The sequence below is a fragment of the Branchiostoma floridae genome, chromosome 13, assembly GCF_000003815.2.
Source record: "Branchiostoma floridae strain S238N-H82 chromosome 13, Bfl_VNyyK, whole genome shotgun sequence".
In the NCBI taxonomy this organism is placed as follows: domain Eukaryota; kingdom Metazoa; phylum Chordata; class Leptocardii; order Amphioxiformes; family Branchiostomatidae; genus Branchiostoma; species Branchiostoma floridae.
In genome coordinates this window covers 16,280,141-16,300,001 of record NC_049991.1, presented here as the reverse complement: position 1 = coordinate 16,300,001, position 19,861 = coordinate 16,280,141, and the positions used below count along the sequence as shown (strand labels likewise).

General features: G+C 42.4%; 3 protein-coding genes across 6 annotated transcripts in view; 1 reads left to right on the top strand and 2 right to left on the bottom strand.

Moving 5' to 3' along the window:
• Nucleotides 1-2,086: 2,086 nt before the first annotated feature.
• LOC118429122 lies at nucleotides 2,087-10,686 on the top strand. Its single transcript, XM_035839510.1, has 6 exons — nucleotides 2,087-2,264; nucleotides 6,637-6,778; nucleotides 7,235-7,333; nucleotides 7,675-7,778; nucleotides 8,747-8,902; nucleotides 10,317-10,686. Exons 2-5 carry the CDS (start codon nucleotides 6,681-6,683, stop codon nucleotides 8,899-8,901), a joined length of 456 nt encoding a protein of 151 aa, XP_035695403.1. The 5' UTR covers nucleotides 2,087-2,264; nucleotides 6,637-6,680; the 3' UTR covers nucleotide 8,902; nucleotides 10,317-10,686.
• Nucleotides 10,687-11,183: 497 nt separating this feature from the next.
• LOC118429119 (beta-galactoside alpha-2,6-sialyltransferase 1-like) lies at nucleotides 11,184-18,311 on the bottom strand. Of its 4 annotated transcripts, XM_035839504.1 has the most exons (5): nucleotides 18,029-18,311; nucleotides 17,694-17,766; nucleotides 13,345-13,792; nucleotides 12,206-12,607; nucleotides 11,184-11,563 (listed from the first exon to the last, which is right to left on the bottom strand). In XM_035839504.1, exons 3-5 carry the CDS (start codon nucleotides 13,772-13,774, stop codon nucleotides 11,322-11,324), a joined length of 1,074 nt encoding a protein of 357 aa, XP_035695397.1. In that variant the 5' UTR covers nucleotides 13,775-13,792; nucleotides 17,694-17,766; nucleotides 18,029-18,311; the 3' UTR covers nucleotides 11,184-11,321. The 4 variants fall into 4 exon arrangements, with proteins under 4 accessions (XP_035695397.1, XP_035695399.1, XP_035695396.1 ...); XM_035839506.1 differs by lacking the exon at nucleotides 17,694-17,766 and having other exon boundaries at nucleotides 13,345-13,795; XM_035839503.1 differs by lacking the exon at nucleotides 17,694-17,766.
• A 600-nt stretch (nucleotides 18,312-18,911) lies between these two features.
• The window catches only part of LOC118429120 (beta-galactoside alpha-2,6-sialyltransferase 2-like), a 3,676-nt gene continuing 2,726 nt past the window's right edge, over nucleotides 18,912-19,861 (bottom strand). Inside the window, exon 4 of the mRNA XM_035839508.1 lies at nucleotides 18,912-19,367. Coding sequence (XP_035695401.1) covers nucleotides 19,126-19,367 — 242 coding nt within the window. The 3' untranslated portion in view covers nucleotides 18,912-19,125. The remainder of the gene's footprint in view (nucleotides 19,368-19,861) is intronic.

The following is a 19,861-nucleotide window of genomic DNA, read 5'->3' as shown; positions in this document are numbered from 1 at the left end:
CAAAGGAGAATATTTGATCTTTTACAATAAAAGAATCCCAGGCGTTGTATTTGGAGTAATTTGGAGAAATTGTCCATAGTTGAAGAAAACGCTGAAACGGAATTTTGAATACCACATGCGTTATCCGGGCAACGAAAAGTAACTGTGATGACGAACGTTTACTTAATGGAAGAAGGTTCAACATATAAGGACTGATGACTTGTGGACTTTATGTGTACGAAGGCAGAAAATGTCCACAACTTAAGCAAGTCAAAGTAAATCTCCGTGGTCTCGCAAGATTGAAGACTCCCACCGTCAGCCAAGATATCATAGTCTTTATTTGCAAACTGATACCCGAATGCATGGGTAGGGGTACGCACTGATACCATGACGTACACGGGAAATAAATGTATCGTCTTCAGATATTTCTACGCACATTACGGGGGTGACTTCCCCTTTGGAGGCAGTGGTTAACAAATAGCCCCATGTTTTTAATGACAAATGAGTTTTGTGATTACATCATGACCAAGGGCGAAATTCCTGTCGACCCGCACGATTGCCTATACCACAGACTAGTGTGCATTCAAGAAACCCTTTGACTACGTCGCGTGGGTTGCTGGGGGTGGTCATAAACCTTCCGTTCACGTTGGGAGTTGAACAAACCGGGACGGTGTACCGTAGCCGACGTGCCATTGTGCCTGCTGTGCCCCACGCAGTTTGGCATGGCGCCGGAACTAATTGGAACGACACACAGAAGACATGGTAGCAAAGAGCCTAATGATGGCAAATTTACCAAAACTTTACGCTTGAATCCAGAGTCTCTTCAGGGATTCGTCTTTCATTTCAGACCATTTGAATGTGGATTACAAGACAATTCTTACGACAAAACTTCGAGCGATGTTTTTTCGCTCAAGAAACGTCATATGGGAAATCAAAGGCTTATCACAGATAAACAGCGCCAGTACCAAACAATCGAGCTTGTCCACTCACTCAACAAACGATACCCCTTGGAGATTTTTCGTTTTCATCATTGACATCAATGTGCGCATTTCGGCACACGATGACATGCATCGATGGCACATGAAAGCGACGAGGAATGACGGTCTCGACTGTTCTGCTCTTCACGCTAGCACTTGATCTCCAGGCCCCCGGGAAATTATAAAGTACAAACTAGCCTATTAGAAAGTACCAAGGCCGCCGGCAATGTGATACAGAGTAACCAAGGGGAGCAAATTCTTTTCTGATCAGCAGGTATTTTGCTTTGTGTGATAAACCTTTTTTTGTACTCAAATGTTGCAAACGCCTGTCCTTCAATCTGCCAAGTCTCTTTACAGCATTAGTTTGACGTTTATTGGAAGAATGGTGCGATTCCTCGGTGTCCAGGAAACCCTGCGCGGGATATGGATTTCGGAGACATGGTGTAATTTGCAATTTACGTATCGTTTACTGGTTTTGAAAGCGCTGAGTTGTAAGGGATGGTTCATTCAACACAGTCATGACTAGACAAGTTAGCTACTTGAGTCATACACTATAGTTGATCATGGTAGTTCAGCTATCAGTTCGTGCCTGTATCGTAGGTCCGAGTGTCTTAAGCTTCTTGCTTTGTGCTGTTCCGTTGTCTTATAAACTTGCCGGTACTGGCGTTATACATGAAATCCGCTGTCTTGTCAGTAGAAATTAAGCAATAAGTGTTATGGGCGGTCTGATTTCTTAAATGAATCATTGCTTCTTGCAATACTTTTATGCAGGGGCAATATAATGCACGAAAGTTTCATAAAGGATTTTTTTTTTCAATTCTGTTCAGGAGAAATTGGACTAGATAATATCTACATGTAATCACGGCACAGAAGATGCCAATACTTAGGGGAACATTTTTTTAAAACTTAAAAGTTTTGTCCTGTCCGATGAATAGTAGTTTTAATCTTAAATGATACCCACGCGTAACGACATATCCTGAATTTGTAACAGAAGTACGTAGTGAACCGTCCCTAAAGAGAGAGACAGCTTCTCCACCCCAGTAACTACACGCAACATGTGGTTGGCCGTAGTCAGGAGCAACGTTCTTTTGTCTCCTTAGAAACAGGCCCGGGTATACCTGGAAGGATTTCCGCCATTTAAGACGCGAAGTGAAGAGTCCACGGAAGTAATTGCAGCGGCGGAGACAACCGAGATTCGGCAAACGTACGGAACGAGAAGAGCCTGTGCCATAAAAAGGCGCGCGTTTCTGCCCTTCTGCCTCACAAGCTTGCAGCGTGTTGCCTCTTCAGGGTGTGAGAAACCAGCAGGTGAGTTTTCATCTTTTCTTCTACTGATCTTTGAAAAAATATTTGTAGTCCGTCAGTGTTTTAGGAGAAAATCAGCAATTTCTTGGGCTGACAGTATACTGATATTTATCGGGAAGAGTGTCCGTAACTCATTTTTAGGACATTATCGGTACGTGTAAATCGGATTCCGCATCATTTTACCAGCTTTTCTCTAACGCTCTAGTCACCGAAAATTGTCCATTAGTGTCATTGGCTGCTGAACATTGCTTCTACTTTCAGCGAGGCCCATTTCTTGTCTGTTTCTAGTCACCTCAACAGGTAGTAGGAAGGCCGTACCCTGCTGCAGAATCTATTTTCTCACTTGCAAATTTTGAGCGGACGGCTATTTCCTGATCGACTTCTCTACCCCGTTATGTAAAAAAAAAAACTGTTAAATGGACGGTTTACTTTTTCGATACTGATATATTTCACTTATGTATTTTCAACTCTAAGAGAAGTGTTGAATTATGAGTGATTTTTCTCTTCTATTGGATGGCGAGTCCAAACTATGGAAATCTCTCTATGACAACTGTTTCCCAATTTTAGCCGCTATTTCCAATAATAATTTCCATCTTCCATTAACTTAGTTCAATGCCTAGAAGTGGTCAACTATGGCCTTGCATTGAACATACTCGTTGAAAATTGTTTTACACATCTACTGTGATCATATACGCCTTAGCTAGACAGCTCATGGCGTGGCCAATCTTTAAGTTTGGGGCGGATGTTTTTTTGTTGTTGACAGGATTGTTCAGAACCAGGTTTTGGTATGATTTTATAACAGCAGTTTTATCCGACCACTTGTTCGAACAGTATGAGAGAAGTCATCATCAGCTAAAGGGGTTCGTCTAAGTCAATGCCAAAATATAACCACGATGCAGTTTATAAAACTACATTTAACAATATATTTTATCGTGTGTATGCTTGTTAGAAAGCTAGTCGGTGTTAACTGAAACATAACTTGTTCAGACATGTTGGAATAACAGCTGTGAGTATTTAGTCGGTAGACAAGCAGTGTACACAAGAACACTGAAAAAGTATGGAGGTACGAGTGTATACCTTTAAAAATTAGTCACTGCTAGAAGAAAAGTATATCAACTGTGCTCATATGTGACTAATAAATCTCTTCAACGATCTTCGCGCACAAAGAATATCTCGAGCTGTCCATTCAACCAGAAACAGTGGAATCTCCAGTTGTGTCATATTCATATTTCATGTAAAACATCCTTTCTATATGGCGTGGCATCCCTGAGTACTCAAAGGTTACCTTCACTTCACGTTCAATCGCTTTTTCTTTCACAGAACATTGAATGCAAGAAAAGCTCAGTAACGTAGTTGGAATGATTCCAACTATCTATAATCAACATACTGCATCCAAGTGTGAGGCAGGGTTTTAATCATTAATTGGGGGAAAACGTGGCAAATGTACGTGCACATGTGACATTGCCACTTAAAAGATCTCGGGGAAAGATTGCGCTGAATGGAAACGATCATTGCCCTTTTTCTTTAGAGTTAACATTATTGCATAACTATCACGATGCTACGGTTTCAGCATGAAAACATTTTAGTGTCTTTGTAGCAATCATACTGGTTCTATGATGCCTGCAGAGCGTGTCGTTTATGTACATGCATAGATAAACACAACGATGATGTACATAACATATGGCGATTCAAACACACAGAGAAAAACGTGGCATTTCTTAAACAGCTTCCTACATGGTACAACAGCATTTTGAAACTCTGATCTCTGTTTTCATTGTTCGCACATTTAACTAGTATGATGATGATGATATTGCCAATAGCGTGCGTAGCAATAATGCAGGAGATTTGGGTGCGTTTGAAAAAAACTAAACTTTGAATCATGATTTCCTGTCAACTGTAATTGCTACACTATATCATAATGGGTGAATCAATCTTCGGCCGAAGGAAAGGCCTGTAGCCTTGTGGCTTTGTGTCTTACAAAGTTTGCAGAACAGAACGGGGCAGTGCAAGACGCAGAGAGTGGATGAAACAGAAGATTCCTAATCGTTTGACTATTTTCCCATCATCAATTCTTTTGGATACATCATAATTAGAGAATCAATCTTCGACCATGCAGCATCAATAGGGGCGGAAATGGAATCCAAATTGTGTTACTAAAGTCGAAAACTCTACGGCTTAAAAGTTAAAAGTGTGAAAAGTTCAAGAACCTCTCCGATCGCCGAAGATTGATGTTCCAATTACTTTCAGCTAAAGGTGCATATACAGGGCCAGTGAGACCATCGCCATAACTTTTAATCATGGCACCCTATGTAGTCTAGACCTAGTGCCCGACAGCAACTTGGGGGAATGAAAACTTTGCTGACGGACCTGGAAAGTCCATAACTCCCTCGATCCTTACACTAGCTGTGTCCAAATGGCCAGTATAGTGACGGGTGGTTTATTGATTTCAGCACACAACCCTAAATCACCAGTGACAGAACAGCTTAAGTATGACTATAAGCGATTAAGTCGGTGTCTGAGTAAGCTAGGCGACGTAGAGAGGGCATTGAGAAGATTCCACCAGTAAAACGACAAAGAAGACATTTGGTGCACAGTTTTGGCAAGAACATATGACGATGCTGTTCAATATTTCTCCAGAAAGTCTGAGAAAACTGTTGCCATAGCTTTTGGTTTATCGACTAGTCCAGCCTATAGCAAGTTTCTCTGTTCACCGCCACTTTTCAAGTGCCTCATGTCGATATAGAAGAGAAGGATCGGGCTCATTAGTCAGTATCATTTACGTCATGGCGTTGTTGTGGTACTGGAAATGAAGCAAAACTGCCAATAGAACCATAATGTGATGATATTAAAGCAAAAATAGACTTACAGTCAACTTTTGAAAGCCGCAGATGGGAGCAGTTAGCCATTTGGTGGGGAGTTTGGTCATTCCACAACGGTAAGAGTTACATAACAAGCTCACAAAACCAACCTGTGTAGTTGTATTACCCTCGCTCCAAAATATCATCGAACGGGAAAACTCATAGGCTTTCTACTGAGTAATCGTCTTTTTTTCACACGAATGCGTCATAGCAAAAGTATTGTTGATGGTGCAAAGCTGTAGTGAGCTACAATCTATCAATGCTGGAAGTCGTAAGGATCAGACACTTTTCAAAATGTTTCTTGGATACTTTAGTTTCACCCTTCCTCTTGTTTCATTTGTTTTGTTTAATGTCGTCCAGAGAGCCTGTTTAAGTCCTAAGCAAGTCTTTTATGCTGTCAGCAAATGTTTCAAATTTTTGCTCCCAAGTCTCCACATTCCGCCATGATGGTACACGGTAGATTAGTTTTCTCTTAACCCTTGACTGTATTGCTTCACCCGGTCTTGACTCCTGATTTCGCCAGTTAGATGTGGAGACTGCACATTCCCTGCGGATAGCCTGACTGCTTGCCCCTGCTGCCTCCATCCATTTGCACATTATCTGTAGGTAGCCGAACTGGACATAACTGCACGGTGCACACGCGGGTGAGGTTAACACCAGTCTCAACCTCCCTTGTGGCCAGGTAGTGCTTTATGTGGGCACAGCACGGTCCCAGATCTAAGTTCCTAATCTAAGACGAAACACATTTTAGTGTTCATTTAGTCAAACTGAAAGAATCATTTTTGTTTACGAAGATATATCCCAATTTCCCACATTCACTGACGAACAGAAAGCCTCTTTTCTCTTAAAATCGCAGAACCCACATATTGTAGAAAATGTGTGACTTTTCGTCTTCTGTTGCTTCCAAAAAGAAAGAAGTCAAACTCATGTTGCAACCCGTTAGAAATAGTCAACAGTGGTATATGAGAAGCCTCTTTTTAATGCACATATAAACCACGCGGAAAGTTATCTGTAAAAGTCAGTTTTAGGTATTTCTTCGGCCTTGCCGTGAGAGTGATAAATGCAGAGCTAGATATTGCCAGCTGAAACAAAATCCAACAAACCAGTCTGTACCGCTCTGCGCGGAATTAAAGCTGTCTTGTGATCATCGGTGTGGTCGAACAGCCTCAAGCGTCGATACCAGCTTGAAATAGAAAGAGTAACTTCAAAAGTAATGACTCACGTGGTGAAGGCAGCAGTTTGATGTTCTAAAGGGAAAAAAGTTCCTTTAATTGATCTGACATTTCCAACCGTGGGACTGGTAGGGGTGCGTCATCGGATCCTCATGAGTGCAAATCATTATTTTTATGACGTTAGAATTAACCTTCCTGCAACAGGAAGAATACATGGTTCCACCGGGAGCAAAAACACCGGAGATACGTCAGTTGCAGCTATTCTTGTATGTCCCCAGATTGAGCAAACTGCGTCAGAAAGTGATTATAATAACACATACTTACCTCTGTATCCGTCCTTAACAGAACAGCCCGTCAAACCCAAGTGCGAGGACCGCCAAGGAGGAAACATGGAGGGCAAAGTTGTGCTTCTTTTCTTCACATTGGTGCTACTGACAAGCTGCGCCTGTCTGGAGGCGGCTCCGAACTACGAAAGCCCAAACACAAGGTACGAATCCTTCTAAGGAACCCAAGCTCAAATTTTATATCCATTCAAAACACTTTTCAGGACGTTTTAATATTGCTACTTTGCTGTAGTAGCTACTGCCTCTCTTTCATTGTCTTTAATCAATACTGAGTAAACCATTAATGTTGCGTCGAATGACCGATCTCTGGCATTTCTGGCCTTCCTTGCTAGACCTTGTGAAAGGCGCTTCAAGCTTTTTCCACTTCCAGGTGTAAAAATGGTTACCTAACTTTGATCAGGGCAGTATACGCATCGGCTTCCAAAGCGTATCCTGGACACAGCTGCCTTTAGGCCTCAAAATGGCCGGATCGGACTACCTTTACCTCTTAACCTTTACCTACCTTTTTTAAACCATTTATTCATTCATTCCATTAAAGCGTCAGTTTCAATTAACTCCCTTCACTACTTAATGCCCGAATCTGCCAACCCGTCCTGTAGGACCGAGAGAACCAGGCTGGCCGGCTTCGTGGACTATGGGTACCCTGGTCAGGAGAACGCCGTCACGGAGGAGATGATGCCGCTGTACCAGGACGAAGAGTAAGGGGCAATCCTTCCGGTCTAGAATGTCACAAATGATTTTCAAAGGATATGCGCGACTTGTATGTTTGCTCAACAGAAAGAAGTTTGAGTCAGTGGAAGGCAATTTTCCTCATGCAGGTGCAAAGACTACTACAGTCGTATCAATCTCTTTTTTTTATACTAATGAACCTTCCTTTCATTTCGTGTCTGTGTCCTGTGTTCAGTTCAGTAACTCCACAACTTCTTACACCCGATAACAGTCAGAGCATATCTCCACTCATGCAAACATTTCCGTTTCGCACACTTTTACTCCAGCCTTTAGTTGTGTTTTAAATTGATCTATCAACGCCTTTGTTCAGGGACAAGCGAATGGCAGAGGCTGTCATGTCGAACGCCAAGAGCAAGAACGTGTACAAACTGGGGAGGTTGCACGCGCTGAAGGCCATCCTGGACGACATCACAGGTCAGTTTATCTCCGGATGTTTCAGGCAATGTATATATTCATTACTAGCCATATCATACCAAGTTGCTAGAGCGTTTCGGATACAGACTTGCTTTCCTGTATAAGTCGTTCTTCCTATTTCATGCAGCATCCAAGGCTATATGTAGAGACGGTGATTCTACAGGTAGAATCTCTATCAAAGACTGTGAATTCAAATTTATTTCTTTAAAAAGCAGAACTTCGTAACATAAGGCTCGAAATTTAGGATTTGTAAAAAATGGGATCGGAGACCACCTTAGCACCATCCTGATCGTGGTCAGCAGAGACTCCAGTTGGGATCTCTATGATCTACCTGCAGAAGTGCAGATTCTACCAGATAGCAATATAATAAGTAGATAGTGTAGTACATCTACAGAAGCATTAGGCGTGCTGTCGTGGGTATGTAAAGCGATATAATTGCAACTGAACATTTCTTCGAAGACTACTTTTCTAACAATGCAATAGATACTTAACTAGATACTTGAAGAAGATAGCCCCATTCACCAGTGATCCCTTGGAGACTGCAAGACTTCCTGCCTGTTAGAAGTGCCGTTTTTATTCTGTTGGCCGTTGAAAGAACTGGCTGCATGGAATAAAACAAATGGATTTCTAGTATCTACTTCCCCACTATGGACGCAAATTGCAAGAGTCACTGGAGATAACTAATTAAGGAAGAATTTTGTGCCAACATCCCTTTGACAACTGGATATTGCGACTAAACGTGCAGCTATCTGAATGATGTCAATGCAAAATGTTAGGAGGCCATGTCGTCTGAATTGAATGGATGCATCACAATCCGGAGTCATATAATATCAAATTACTACTATTATCAGGTGGACTAGCAATGCTACTGCAATATGCATGTCGTATATTTTTCACTGGTAGCTTGTGAATGATCTCATCTATTTCATTCACCTAATCCGGCGTTTCTTTGTTTGTTTGTAACCAAGGCGGCAAGGCTGCAGGCAGGAAACGCGCGGCGGACCTGGATGTGGACAACCACGCCTACAAATTCTCCTGGACGTCAAACAAGAAGGACAGCAACTACCTGCAGGTCGGGGACCTGGTGGAGCTCATCCTCAACCAGAAAGTGCAGCTTCCATAAGGTCAGCACCAACCGCTCTCTAGCATTGTTTCATTAGTCTTTAACAGACCCCGCCTGGCCGCATAATAACAGGAGACTTTGGCCAGGTTAGGAATCAAAGACTAGTAGAATAGAAGTCTGACCGTAGCTGGATAGACTGCAAAAGACCGACTGAAATCCCATGAGGGTAACTTGTCCCTATTTTTTTCATCCATCTGACACGTCTGTTTGAAGACTGTTGTTTTATCATCTCCATGCAAATCCACCGCGGTAGCTAGTAGTATCAAAGCTGGTCAAAGAATTTAGCCACCCAAGGCTGGAGGACATTCCTTGGTAAGCTATATTCCTTGGCCAGCTTTGATACTATTTCATGCCACTTGTAAATCTGCCGGGAGATTAATTGTTTGACACTTAATCATATTTTGCAAATCGTGGTGCAAAGGCTGTTGTCTGTACCGTTATCCATTGTCATTATGTCTCCGGTCAACAATGGCCGGGCTATCCTACAAATTCTTCTTCTGTTTGAGAGTAAGAGTTTCGAATAAAAGAAAAGTTTATTGCAAATATATTCTCGTGAGTTTTCGCCCTGTTGATTGCACGAAATTGTAGCTGAAAATAGTCTATTTCTTCCCATTCGTGCTGACCTCGACATAGTTTCGAACAAGCACCCAGCATCTGTCATACTGAAGCATTACTTAAACGTTTATTCCAACCTCTTGATTTCTAAACGTTAAAAGCTCCCATAGAACGTAATACACATGCTTCCTATCCGCACAATCCTAATTACCCCCTTTACGACTGTTCTGTGTGTGTCCCTTATCCATCCTCCCAGCTGTTCAGACGTTATCACAGCTTTTATAGGACGAGGTTGGCTAATTTCGCCATTTCAACGCGCTTCATTCAAGTACGCGTCTGTTTCTAATCCATGTTGCGCAGCTTCCGAATTGCCCGCGGACTAGGCAGCATTTGTCCCTGCTATTACTGTACCAATTATGTGCCTTGGTAAATCCTTTAATCGTTGCCAATGGTAACTGCCGGAAGGCCTGAATGTGTGTTTGGAAGAACCACCTACTACGAATGTGGAACTACTTGTGATGCAAAATGTCTGAAGGTTTGAAGTCGAAAACGTGACGTTGCCAATGCAGTGTGGAATGTCAATGGGGCTCTTTACGTTTTCATCCGTTACAGAGTAAAAGCAGATTCTATGACGTATCTTTCCTTATGTAACACTTGTCGTCCAGGCATTTGAAGTGACATGAGATATGTCTTACAAGAAAAATACAGATAAAATGCGCTGCTCGAAGCTCGAAAATGAGTGATAAAATGGTGAGCTTAAGGTCGTGATTATTTTATGACCACGTACATGACATCTAGTCAGAATACACCCACACTACAGGGGAAGCCACAGGTTAACACTCTGTCCCTTCTCTCCGCAGCTCCATGACTTCGCAAGACCACGGGGCTTACGTTGTTTGTTGCAGTTTCATCCGAGAGCAACCCTACAGCGCCCTCTACCAGCCACTTATGAGCTGCAGGAGATGACAAGCAAAACCTGGCAATCCCGCAGATTCTCCCATCCGAGCTTTATCTCCAACCTCCAAGCGCTTGATGAGCAGCAGATATTATCGGTGTAGTAGCCGTAGAATCCAATCATGCCTTTTGGCTCATCGCTATTTCAACCCACATTTGTATCTATCTGTCTATAGAACTGCGTTCCTTTTTTATTTGTGTCGGTACTATGTTGTATTGCATATTCATATCTCTTTTATCTTGTTTCTTTCAAAAAATAAATCCTGAGCAGCAGAAGCCTGTGTCATTCCATTATCATTTTGACGTATTCTCAAGTGCTAAGGTTTTCTACCATAATATATATTTAGATCACAATGCTCACAGTCTCGACCAAGCCCATTAGGTAGTATGATATGTTAAATGACAGAAATGGAGTCGAAATACATCAGAAAACATATTGTATACGAGAATGACCTAATAGATTTCAATGGAATAAATTGAAGTTACAAAGGATAAGCTTTAAAATGCCCATATCATTGTCGTTTAGCTAGAGGACTCTACAGACAAGACAAAGACATACTGTCTGGTTCCTATTTTACATGTACAGCTCTTCAAAATCTCTTCATAACAGTTACAAGAACATGTATGGGCCATCCAAGATAATTATAATTGTCTGAACTCATTTCCCGCGGGTCGCTATCCATGGGAAGCATAATTTGAATCCAATAAGACAAAATAAAGATACAATAAGAAAGAAACAGAAATAGTTTATGAAGGTTAGCCATCCTGGTATAGCCATCCAGGTAAACGACATTTACAAACAATACATTCTCTTCACATGGATAAGCTTCAGAGATGACTCCCTGACGTTTCGAGTGTCGTCCACCACTCTCTCCACCGTAGAATAAACTTTCAGAACAATGCAGAAGCAGTTATGTACAGTTGTACTGAGACAGGCCCCTAAAGACTGCCACGCCCGTTCTCTCCACTTCATCTGGTGGTGTCACTGTCAGTGTTCTGAAGTACTGCCTTTCCGTGGCGATGGAGTGAAATGCATTATGATTCTTAGTGATGTTCCCGCTGTAGTAATAAGCTAGGCGCGTCTTGTCCACACTGGAGGGAACTATCTCGTAGGTGTAGACCCAGTCGCACAGATGCAGCATCATTATCACTCCTGTGGGGAGGGGGGAGGATGGAGGGGTAAAGGTATCGCCATCAGTTTGCATCTTATTTTGGATGTTTAACGTGGATTATGCTTCGGTCACAATTGGGAAAAGGGACCCCGTCGGATAGTTTACAGTTTGTTTTTCACTTTTGGGCGTGACCCCTACGTGGCCCCGTTGGACACCCAGCAGCTACCGGGTTAGTCGTGGGCACAGCCGGAGCCCGGGTTTATTCTAATTCGGAGTTAAAGTCAACCCGGGACCCGGTAACAAATAGCTTGACTCCGCACGATGATTGTGAGCACATATCTAGAGGTTTCCCCACTGTATTCGGTAGTCCACTGGGACAAATATGTGGCTTCAGAGCCCGGCCGGGGCTACATACCCTGCTGACAACGCTGCAATTGTGACCGTAGCATTACATGATATTGAAACAGACACATCAAATTTAACATCTCTTCGGAATATCAAATAGGAAATGAAGATATTTAGGAACGTTATACTCTTAAAAATGAAATGAAAAGTACATTTACACCACGGGACATAGCTAGAATTCCGGGAGAATTCTGAAATAGAACTTTCGAACTTTAAAGTAACAACGGAAAATATAAAACGAATCTCATCTTTTTAAAAGTCACATTTAAGTAACTTACCAAGTGATCCAGAGCTTGGACTCATTTTGCTTGGCTTGCAGCCTTTCGTCGTCTCGCAAAACCGCTTGAGTTCATTCCTCAAATCCAACCCGAAATTAGATCTTTGTATAAAGTGCGTTGTGCTATTGGGATACATCTTTCTGTATCGTATATAATTGAAAAAGCTTTTGTATTTATCTTTTCGAGTGTCAATTTTCCCTCTTACCACACGTATAGAATCGAAATTTCGGATGACCACAGTTTCATTGTTGAACATTTTGATGCGTTCGTCCCAAAACTCGTCCGTACACGTCTTCTCGGGGATCTGCGTATTTATCAAACGTATATCTGTCCGACTGCCGACATGCGCAGAGAAACCTTGGGTGGGAGCACAGTTGAACCTCAGAACGGCATCGTGAGAATCTGGAAATAATTAATAATAGAAAAAATCTCCGTGATTACGGTGTATCTGTTGTGTCTGTTGGAATGTATGTCAGTTCAGTTTATTTATTTATCCAGGAAAATACATCGCCTACTGGCGTTTTTCAATACCTCCTGGTGGGCCGGGAGACCCCAACATAAAATAACACAAAATCACAACTTGCAACTGAATCAAAATTGAAATCAAAGGTCAAACTTGCATAAGTAATCGTCAGCTGTCAACTATTTACAATACAAATAACTCAAGATAACTTAATATAATAATGGTAATAATAATAACAATGATAACACATTCAGACAGTGGATCAACTTAAAATCAAAGTAACAAAAAATGTCGAGTAGAGAGGCAGGGTGTGAGGGGGAAGATAGTGTATATGGCATATATAATATGGAGACTGGCAGGGTGGGAAGGTTGACTTGGCCCATTTTGGTCTTGCAAGCTGACAGAAAGGGATTAGTGCTGTTAGTACCCGTGGATTACATGTGCCCTATATTGAGCATGTACTGTGTGAAATGGACAAGATTGTGAGGGTGTTGCCACTTCTTGTTGTGTCTGTCTGTTCTCCCAAACTTCTTAAATACTATTTTCAATATGGAATTAGCGGCAATTTCTATTGCATAATTGTAAGATATCTAGATTATCACATTCAATGTGGTTGTCTTTCTTCAGTGAGGTCATAAAACGAAAATAAGTCATAAGATAAAATCTGGAAATGTACCTATGTCGTGTCCGTAGTTGTGGAGTTTTAGACCATGACTGCTGCTCACCACTGCACACGAGTTATAACGAACCAGATTCTCTAAACTCTCACTCGGAAAGTACGGGTTGAGGACGCTACCGTTAGAAGGTGGTGGCAACGTTCTCGTCATGGTGGAGAAACTAACTTTCTTCAGTCGGCAATAGAGAGCATTCTTCTTAGCAGTTGGTCTGCCTGTTTGTACATCGATAAATTCACTTCCATTCCAATTGATATGGGTTGTTTGATACGTTGGTTCATTCGTGCAGTCGGTGTTTCCGTGGCGGCACAGTATGATGGGATGGCTGTTCTCCGATGACGTAATGATGATGATGGGAGAGAACCTCAAGAACAAGACGTTGAACAGGACGCACAGAGGGATGGCGAGGGTGAACGCCGTCCTTTTTTCCATGTTCGGGAATAAATGGTCCTAGTGAAAGTGAATTCAAAAGACGTTACTAAAAATGCCCCAAACAAGTACTTATTTCGTCTACTATCAAAGAAACAAAAGTCATACCTTTTTAGGTACGAGCAAGAGCAATGAATGAATGAATGAATTAATAAATGAATACTTGATACTAGTAGTTACAGAGGCGGTGTCATTGCCTGTGCTTTTGTTAGGGCTACGCTCTACGTGATTATTTAGTTATCTATTTTTTCACTTATTCAGCTTCACAGATTAGATACAATCTGAGGGGAGTCGGCAACAGAAAGCTAGTTTCTCTACGAGGCCGAATCCCCAGAAGATCTACAAACTTGAAATAGTAAATGCAAAAAAAACAAAACAAGTGACCGTAGGTAACATAGTCTGTGACGTCGGTCTGGTATATATGTTGCTTGTTTTGTCTTCTTTGGTGTGTGACGTTGTGCTTATATCCTATAATGATTCTTTTCACGGTGTTAACTAATTTATATCGTTTTATTTAAAGTTGCTTAATATGTCTGTGTCATGTGAATCTTAATGTTAAAGACCTAAGCAGGTATGGATTGTGAGATAACATGTGGTCAAAGTCTAAAGTTATGGTGACGATAAGTAACCGGATGGTCTAATACACAGGCACATTCACAAAAGACACACCTACAAGTGCTACAAGACCGACAGGCAGACTGACAAACGCGCCAATTACTAACATGTTTCTGTTATGGACGTAATTAGTATGAAGCACGGAACAGGACATTGATGTAATTTTATAATTCATAATATGGCTTACACGCTTCATCGTGTAGTGTGTTCACCCAGCTTTGTCTATTTAGGCTAGTCTTGGCAAACTTGGATTTCTGAAATTATTACAACCATAACAAGAGGCTGAAGGTACAAGTATATATGAAGACAGCATTATCATAATAAAAGTACCAACCATGTTCCTTTAAAACGTAAATGGCCATTGGCCCGCAGCTACATAAAATTACCACAGATGGGTGATACTGTCATATTCAAAGTAGATCGAAGTTGTCAAACATATCATGACCAGCTGGTCGCAGCTGTTGACAACATAAACAGCTGGTCACAGCTGGTCACAGATGTTGACATATTTCGAGCAAGGTGAACAACAGTCAACTTGTGTGTATGGTACAATCATAATCCAACATATTTCGAGAAAGGTGAACAACTGTCAAAGCGGCCCTGGACCAAAACACCGTAAGACGAACAAATTGTAGGGGTGATATTTTTAAACATACATAATAAAACCAGCTGCCGCGAAAAAATACAACGTGCATCATCGTCAACCTCAGTGCACAGGACTTGCCAAACAACGTACGTATGCGACAACGGGAACATGCAGTTACAGGTGCGAACGCGAATAACTTTGACGATCAGATAAAACTACGCATCTGCTTGCAATATTTAATTATGGCAAGGCTCACACAAAGCGGCCCTGGACCAAAACACCGTAAGACAAACAAATTGTAGGGGTGATATTTTTAAACATACATAGTAAAACATGCAGCCGCGAAAAAAGAAGTGTATCATTGTCAACCTCAGTGCACAGGACTTGCCAAACAACGTACGTATGCGACAACGGGAACATGCAGTTACAGGTGCGAACGCGAATAACTTTGACGATCAGATAAAACCACGCATCTGCTTGCAATATTTAATTATGGCAAGGCTAACACAAAGCGGCCCTGGACCAAAACACCGTAAGACAAACAAATTGTAGGGGTGATATTTCTAAACATCCATAATAAAACCAGCAGCCGCGAAAAAAAAGTGCATCATTGTCAACCTCAGTGCAGAGGACTTGCCAAACAACGTACGTATGCGACAACGGGAATATGCAGTTAGCGGTAAGACGAGTGCCGAGCTCAAATACCAAATATGATGAATGTCCATCCACAGCTACTCTAGATATATGCTGTTGACCTACATATAGAGACACAACACCATGTCTCTACTCAAAACATAACCTTGCCATTCTGACGAAGGTAATAACGAGGAATCGTGTGAGTAAGCATTGAGTGCAGCGGCAAAAATAGAGTTAACCATTATCGGCAAGTGCTGTGGTTGTGAGCCGTAAAAATATATCTACGATGGGAAGGCAGCGTCCAGCGACAAAGAACTTTAACATCCAGTAGGCCATTGGAACCGGCTGGACTGGATATTTTACGGCGGCCGGCAGCTGTATATTCACGGTTTGCACCATGGATACTGTGCTGCCAACGTAGTGATTTTCTATGAGATTAGCCAGGCGTCTATCATTATCACACATCTACATCTACATATATATACCCCCAAATGGCCCCGCATGGGGCATCGTAGGGTTCCGTGTTAGGGCGGGCAGGCCGCCTGCCTGGCACGGAAGCACTCAACGTTGGGCACACAACCAACTTATTTCACAAAACATGGAGCATTTTTTTTTCACTGCTTGCAAAGTGCAGGTCAGGAATGTAGAGTTTTTATTATTGTTGTGCTAATACATTTTCAGAGGAATTGTCTGTAACATTTAGGTCACTAAAAACCGTCCCTATGCTCTGGTAGGAGAAAACGTATTTACCGACCCATGTCGTGTGGCCAAAGCATCCATCTGAAATATACGCCCAAGGGGGTTACAGACACACCACCAAAGGCTTGACAGCATTGAAGAAGGCCAGCGGCCAGACATGTATCATCCGACGGGGCTTTAGAAAGAAACCTTGAAAATACGATTTTGACAAAGAAAAGGCGTGTCTGTAGTCGGACGTACGACCAAGGAGGTTTTTACGATGTTTTTTTGCTGTGGTTTTCTTTGTCATTGAGGGCGCATGTGTATGTATAGAACCAACAGGGTCTCAGAGCGAGTAACATAGCTAAGGCTAAGGTTACATTTTCACAAAGGGGCCCGACCGGGCAGCTTTCCGGAACGATAAATATGATATAAAAGACAACAAAAACACAAAACGGACCCAAAACAATTCAACGGCGTGCCTTGTGCATATTTATTGGCATAAAATTTCTGTTTCCCAAACAGCCCGGCCGGGTCCCGGGTGGGAAATGCGACGTAGGTTTTGTACAACACATCCTAGGCCTAGAATACCCACCATCTTCTGTCACCAACCCACCGTAACACGAATGTGACGTCATGGCTGTACCATAACCAAGCTAACCAGAACGAGACGTAAATATGACGCCGCATGACTTACCTCGAGGTTTGCCGCCGTTGACGATAGATACAAGTGACAGAAATTCGATTCTGCCAGTGTACATTTATTTATTCCCGGTGCCGAGAAAATAAATGCCCCTTTGTGCGTTTCTCAGACGACTAGGCCGTATCCAAGGATGGGTGACCTGGTTTACGTGTCTGACCAAGGAGCTTTTATAATAAAAGCTCCTTGGTCTGACGAAATCCACGGCAATATTAGTGAGCAGTCATGCATTAACCGAATGACCTGAATGACCATTGAGCCCATCTTCTTTTGAAGGATCACGGGTTGCGCTCTTATTCGCTCATCATGTGCTGTTTTAAGACTGTATGTCAGTTATGATTGCAACAATAGCTCACCTTTATCCGAGGGTTAACCTATATCATAACATAAATAGGGGTTAACATAAATAAATAAATAAATAAATAAATAAATAAAATCCGTTGTTGTTAAATACAGAGTATTCAAGGACATTAAGTCGACGGACGGTGGTTTCAAACTGCAATATTTTTAAGATACATGTATTGCAGTTTGGCCCCACCGTCTTAACACTTGCTATCCCCAAGCAGCACTCAGTTTCCAAAAACAGCGGATATAGGTTACCTATTGGATAAAGGTGAACTAGTGTTACCTCACAGGCTGACTACAAGAAACTGAGTGCTATCGAAACCGACAAACAGCAAATTCTAGATAAGATGAAAACTCCCAACCTTCAAACCTGCAAGGCTAACGTCGGTTCCAAATCGGGGTCCGCCCGGCTGTTGGTGTACACGAAAAACAGAGCTGTATACGTAAAAAATGTACACAAATAATGCCGACGACTATTCTGTTCACGTCTTGTGTACTTAACTGTCTTTTATATCATACGTAAGCTTATTCAGGCAGAACAATTGACCCTCCTATTCATTGTAGCTTATGCTTTTATGGTACCAAGGAGGTTAAGAAATAGATCTTCTTGTTGTTATCAGGACATACTAACGACGCAGCTGTCTATTTATTTATTTATTGAGATTGATATACATATACAATGGAAGGTATGCCTGACCCTTTGTGGACTGATTGTGTGGACTCCGGTTGATGGGATTTCAACGCTCGCTGTGGATCTTTCACCAACGATATGGCTCCTGGTCGCGGGCGCTGTTCGGTTTCCGCTGTTCCACTCCTCCGTGGACTTCATGCGGGGACTGAAACGAGCGGCAGCACCATCCGCCAGTCAACTCAAGGAGCACCTCCTCAGTCTCGGACTATGGAAACTACGATCCAGAGTCAGAGGGAAGAAGGCAGGCAGTCGTTTCAAGCGCAATATCCCCCCCCCCCCTCTCCCCCCATTGTAGGTAAAAGACCTTTATTATTTAAATGACAGTCGTTGCTGTCCAATTCCTAAACTCACATGCAAATCAGGAGCATTCCGTGAGGATGTGTTTTTAGCAAGACTGACTATTCGGGTTCTGTTACACGATCCTCTCAGTCCACCACACAAACGCACTTTGAAACTTCCAAATTTCCTTCAGGTATAAGACCGATGAACTGCACACTGTTTCTTTGGTCAACGGAACCAGCATTGTTGATGTGACAGAAACGTGGTTGAATGATGACATTACCGACTCTTTAGTACAGTGTCATTACCGGGATATACTGTTCACAGACGCGACCGGACCGTGCGGGTGGAGGAGTTGCACTGTACATTTTTTCCGCCGAACTTCAACACAAGCGACTTTCGAGCCTTTCGAACTTTACATCGTATGATGAAAAATTCAAGAAGTTAGCAAGTTGTCTTTGTTGTTGAATGTGACATCAAGGACACTCGCCACACACAGGAGACCATTTTGCCCTTAACAGCAGTGCCCTAGAAACATTCATCGTGTTAAACATCCTTTATAAATACAGAGGCCATAGGATAAAAGGCGAACACTAAAACACACCAACAGCAGAAAATGTACAGTTTAATACATATAAACCGTAACTCCGTCCCCATTGCAATGCCGCAGTTTTCATTGCTACACTTTTTCGGCCTGTGGACACCGTCATTCCAACCGAAAGATCATGTGGAAAATTTACCGCCGGTTGACAGAACGTGGTAAACGAGCACAAAAACGTCAGAATCGTGCTAAAAAATAAACCATCACATAACCTCCTGTGAGGCTATGTACAGTTATACTGAGACAATCCCCTGAAGACTGCCACCCCAGTCTTCTCCACCTCCTCCAACGGCGTCACAGTCAGCACCCTCCAGTAGTCTCTCTCCGTGTTGTAGGAGTGATAACGCCCGGTAAACTTCAAGTCTTCGTCAAAGTAGTGAGCCAGGGTGGTGTTCCTGTCTACTGCAGAAGGGATGAACTCGTACGTGTAGACCCAGTCACACAGGTGCAGCATCATCACGACTCCTGCAACATATCAGCCACGAGTCATCACAACATTATTTTACTCTTATTAAAAGGAGAGATTGTTCGTTCTCGACAGTCAGCCGACCCCTATATATAAGATCATATAAAGCTCTCTTTCTACAGAGCGGGGATCGCTGAGCGACCGGCAACCCAAATAAGATTTGTAGAACCCTTCATATGATGATTAGAATAGTGATACATTATAAAAGTATGATTCAAGAGACTACAAACACACAATTGCAAGACGTGAGATTCCTTGAACGATCTGTCAAAACGATTGCTTTGGCGGTCGCAGCTTCGAGTGGAAAGGGTTGTGCACATGACATGAGAGTCAGAACAAGGTGATGATCAAGTTCTTTAACCTCTGATGTGAGAGTTACACTACACGATGTCAAAAAGGCATCTCGGGCGCCCTTTTTATTGTACACGTTGAACATGATCCCTCATCCATTTAAGGGGATTGACGTAGTTAAGCCCCCTTTACAAATCAGGAA

Coding starts and splice junctions, on each gene's coding strand:
- LOC118429122 (XM_035839510.1), top strand. CDS start 6,681: ATGGAGGGCAAAGTTGTGCTTCTTTTCTTCACATTGGTGCTACTGACA. Junction 6,779..7,234: donor TACGAAAGCCCAAACACAAG/GTACGAATCCTT, acceptor CCCGTCCTGTAG/GACCGAGAGAACCAGGCTGG. Junction 7,334..7,674: donor CCGCTGTACCAGGACGAAGA/GTAAGGGGCAAT, acceptor GCCTTTGTTCAG/GGACAAGCGAATGGCAGAGG.
- LOC118429119 (XM_035839503.1), bottom strand. CDS start 18,160: ATGAAGTCCACGGAGGAGTGGAACAGCGGAAACCGAACAGCGCCCGCG. Junction 13,793..18,028: donor ACACAATCAGTCCACAAAGG/GTCAGGCATACC, acceptor CACTTTCACTAG/GACCATTTATTCCCGAACAT. Junction 11,564..12,205: donor TCCAAGCTCTGGATCACTTG/GTAAGTTACTTA, acceptor CCCTCCCCACAG/GAGTGATAATGATGCTGCAT.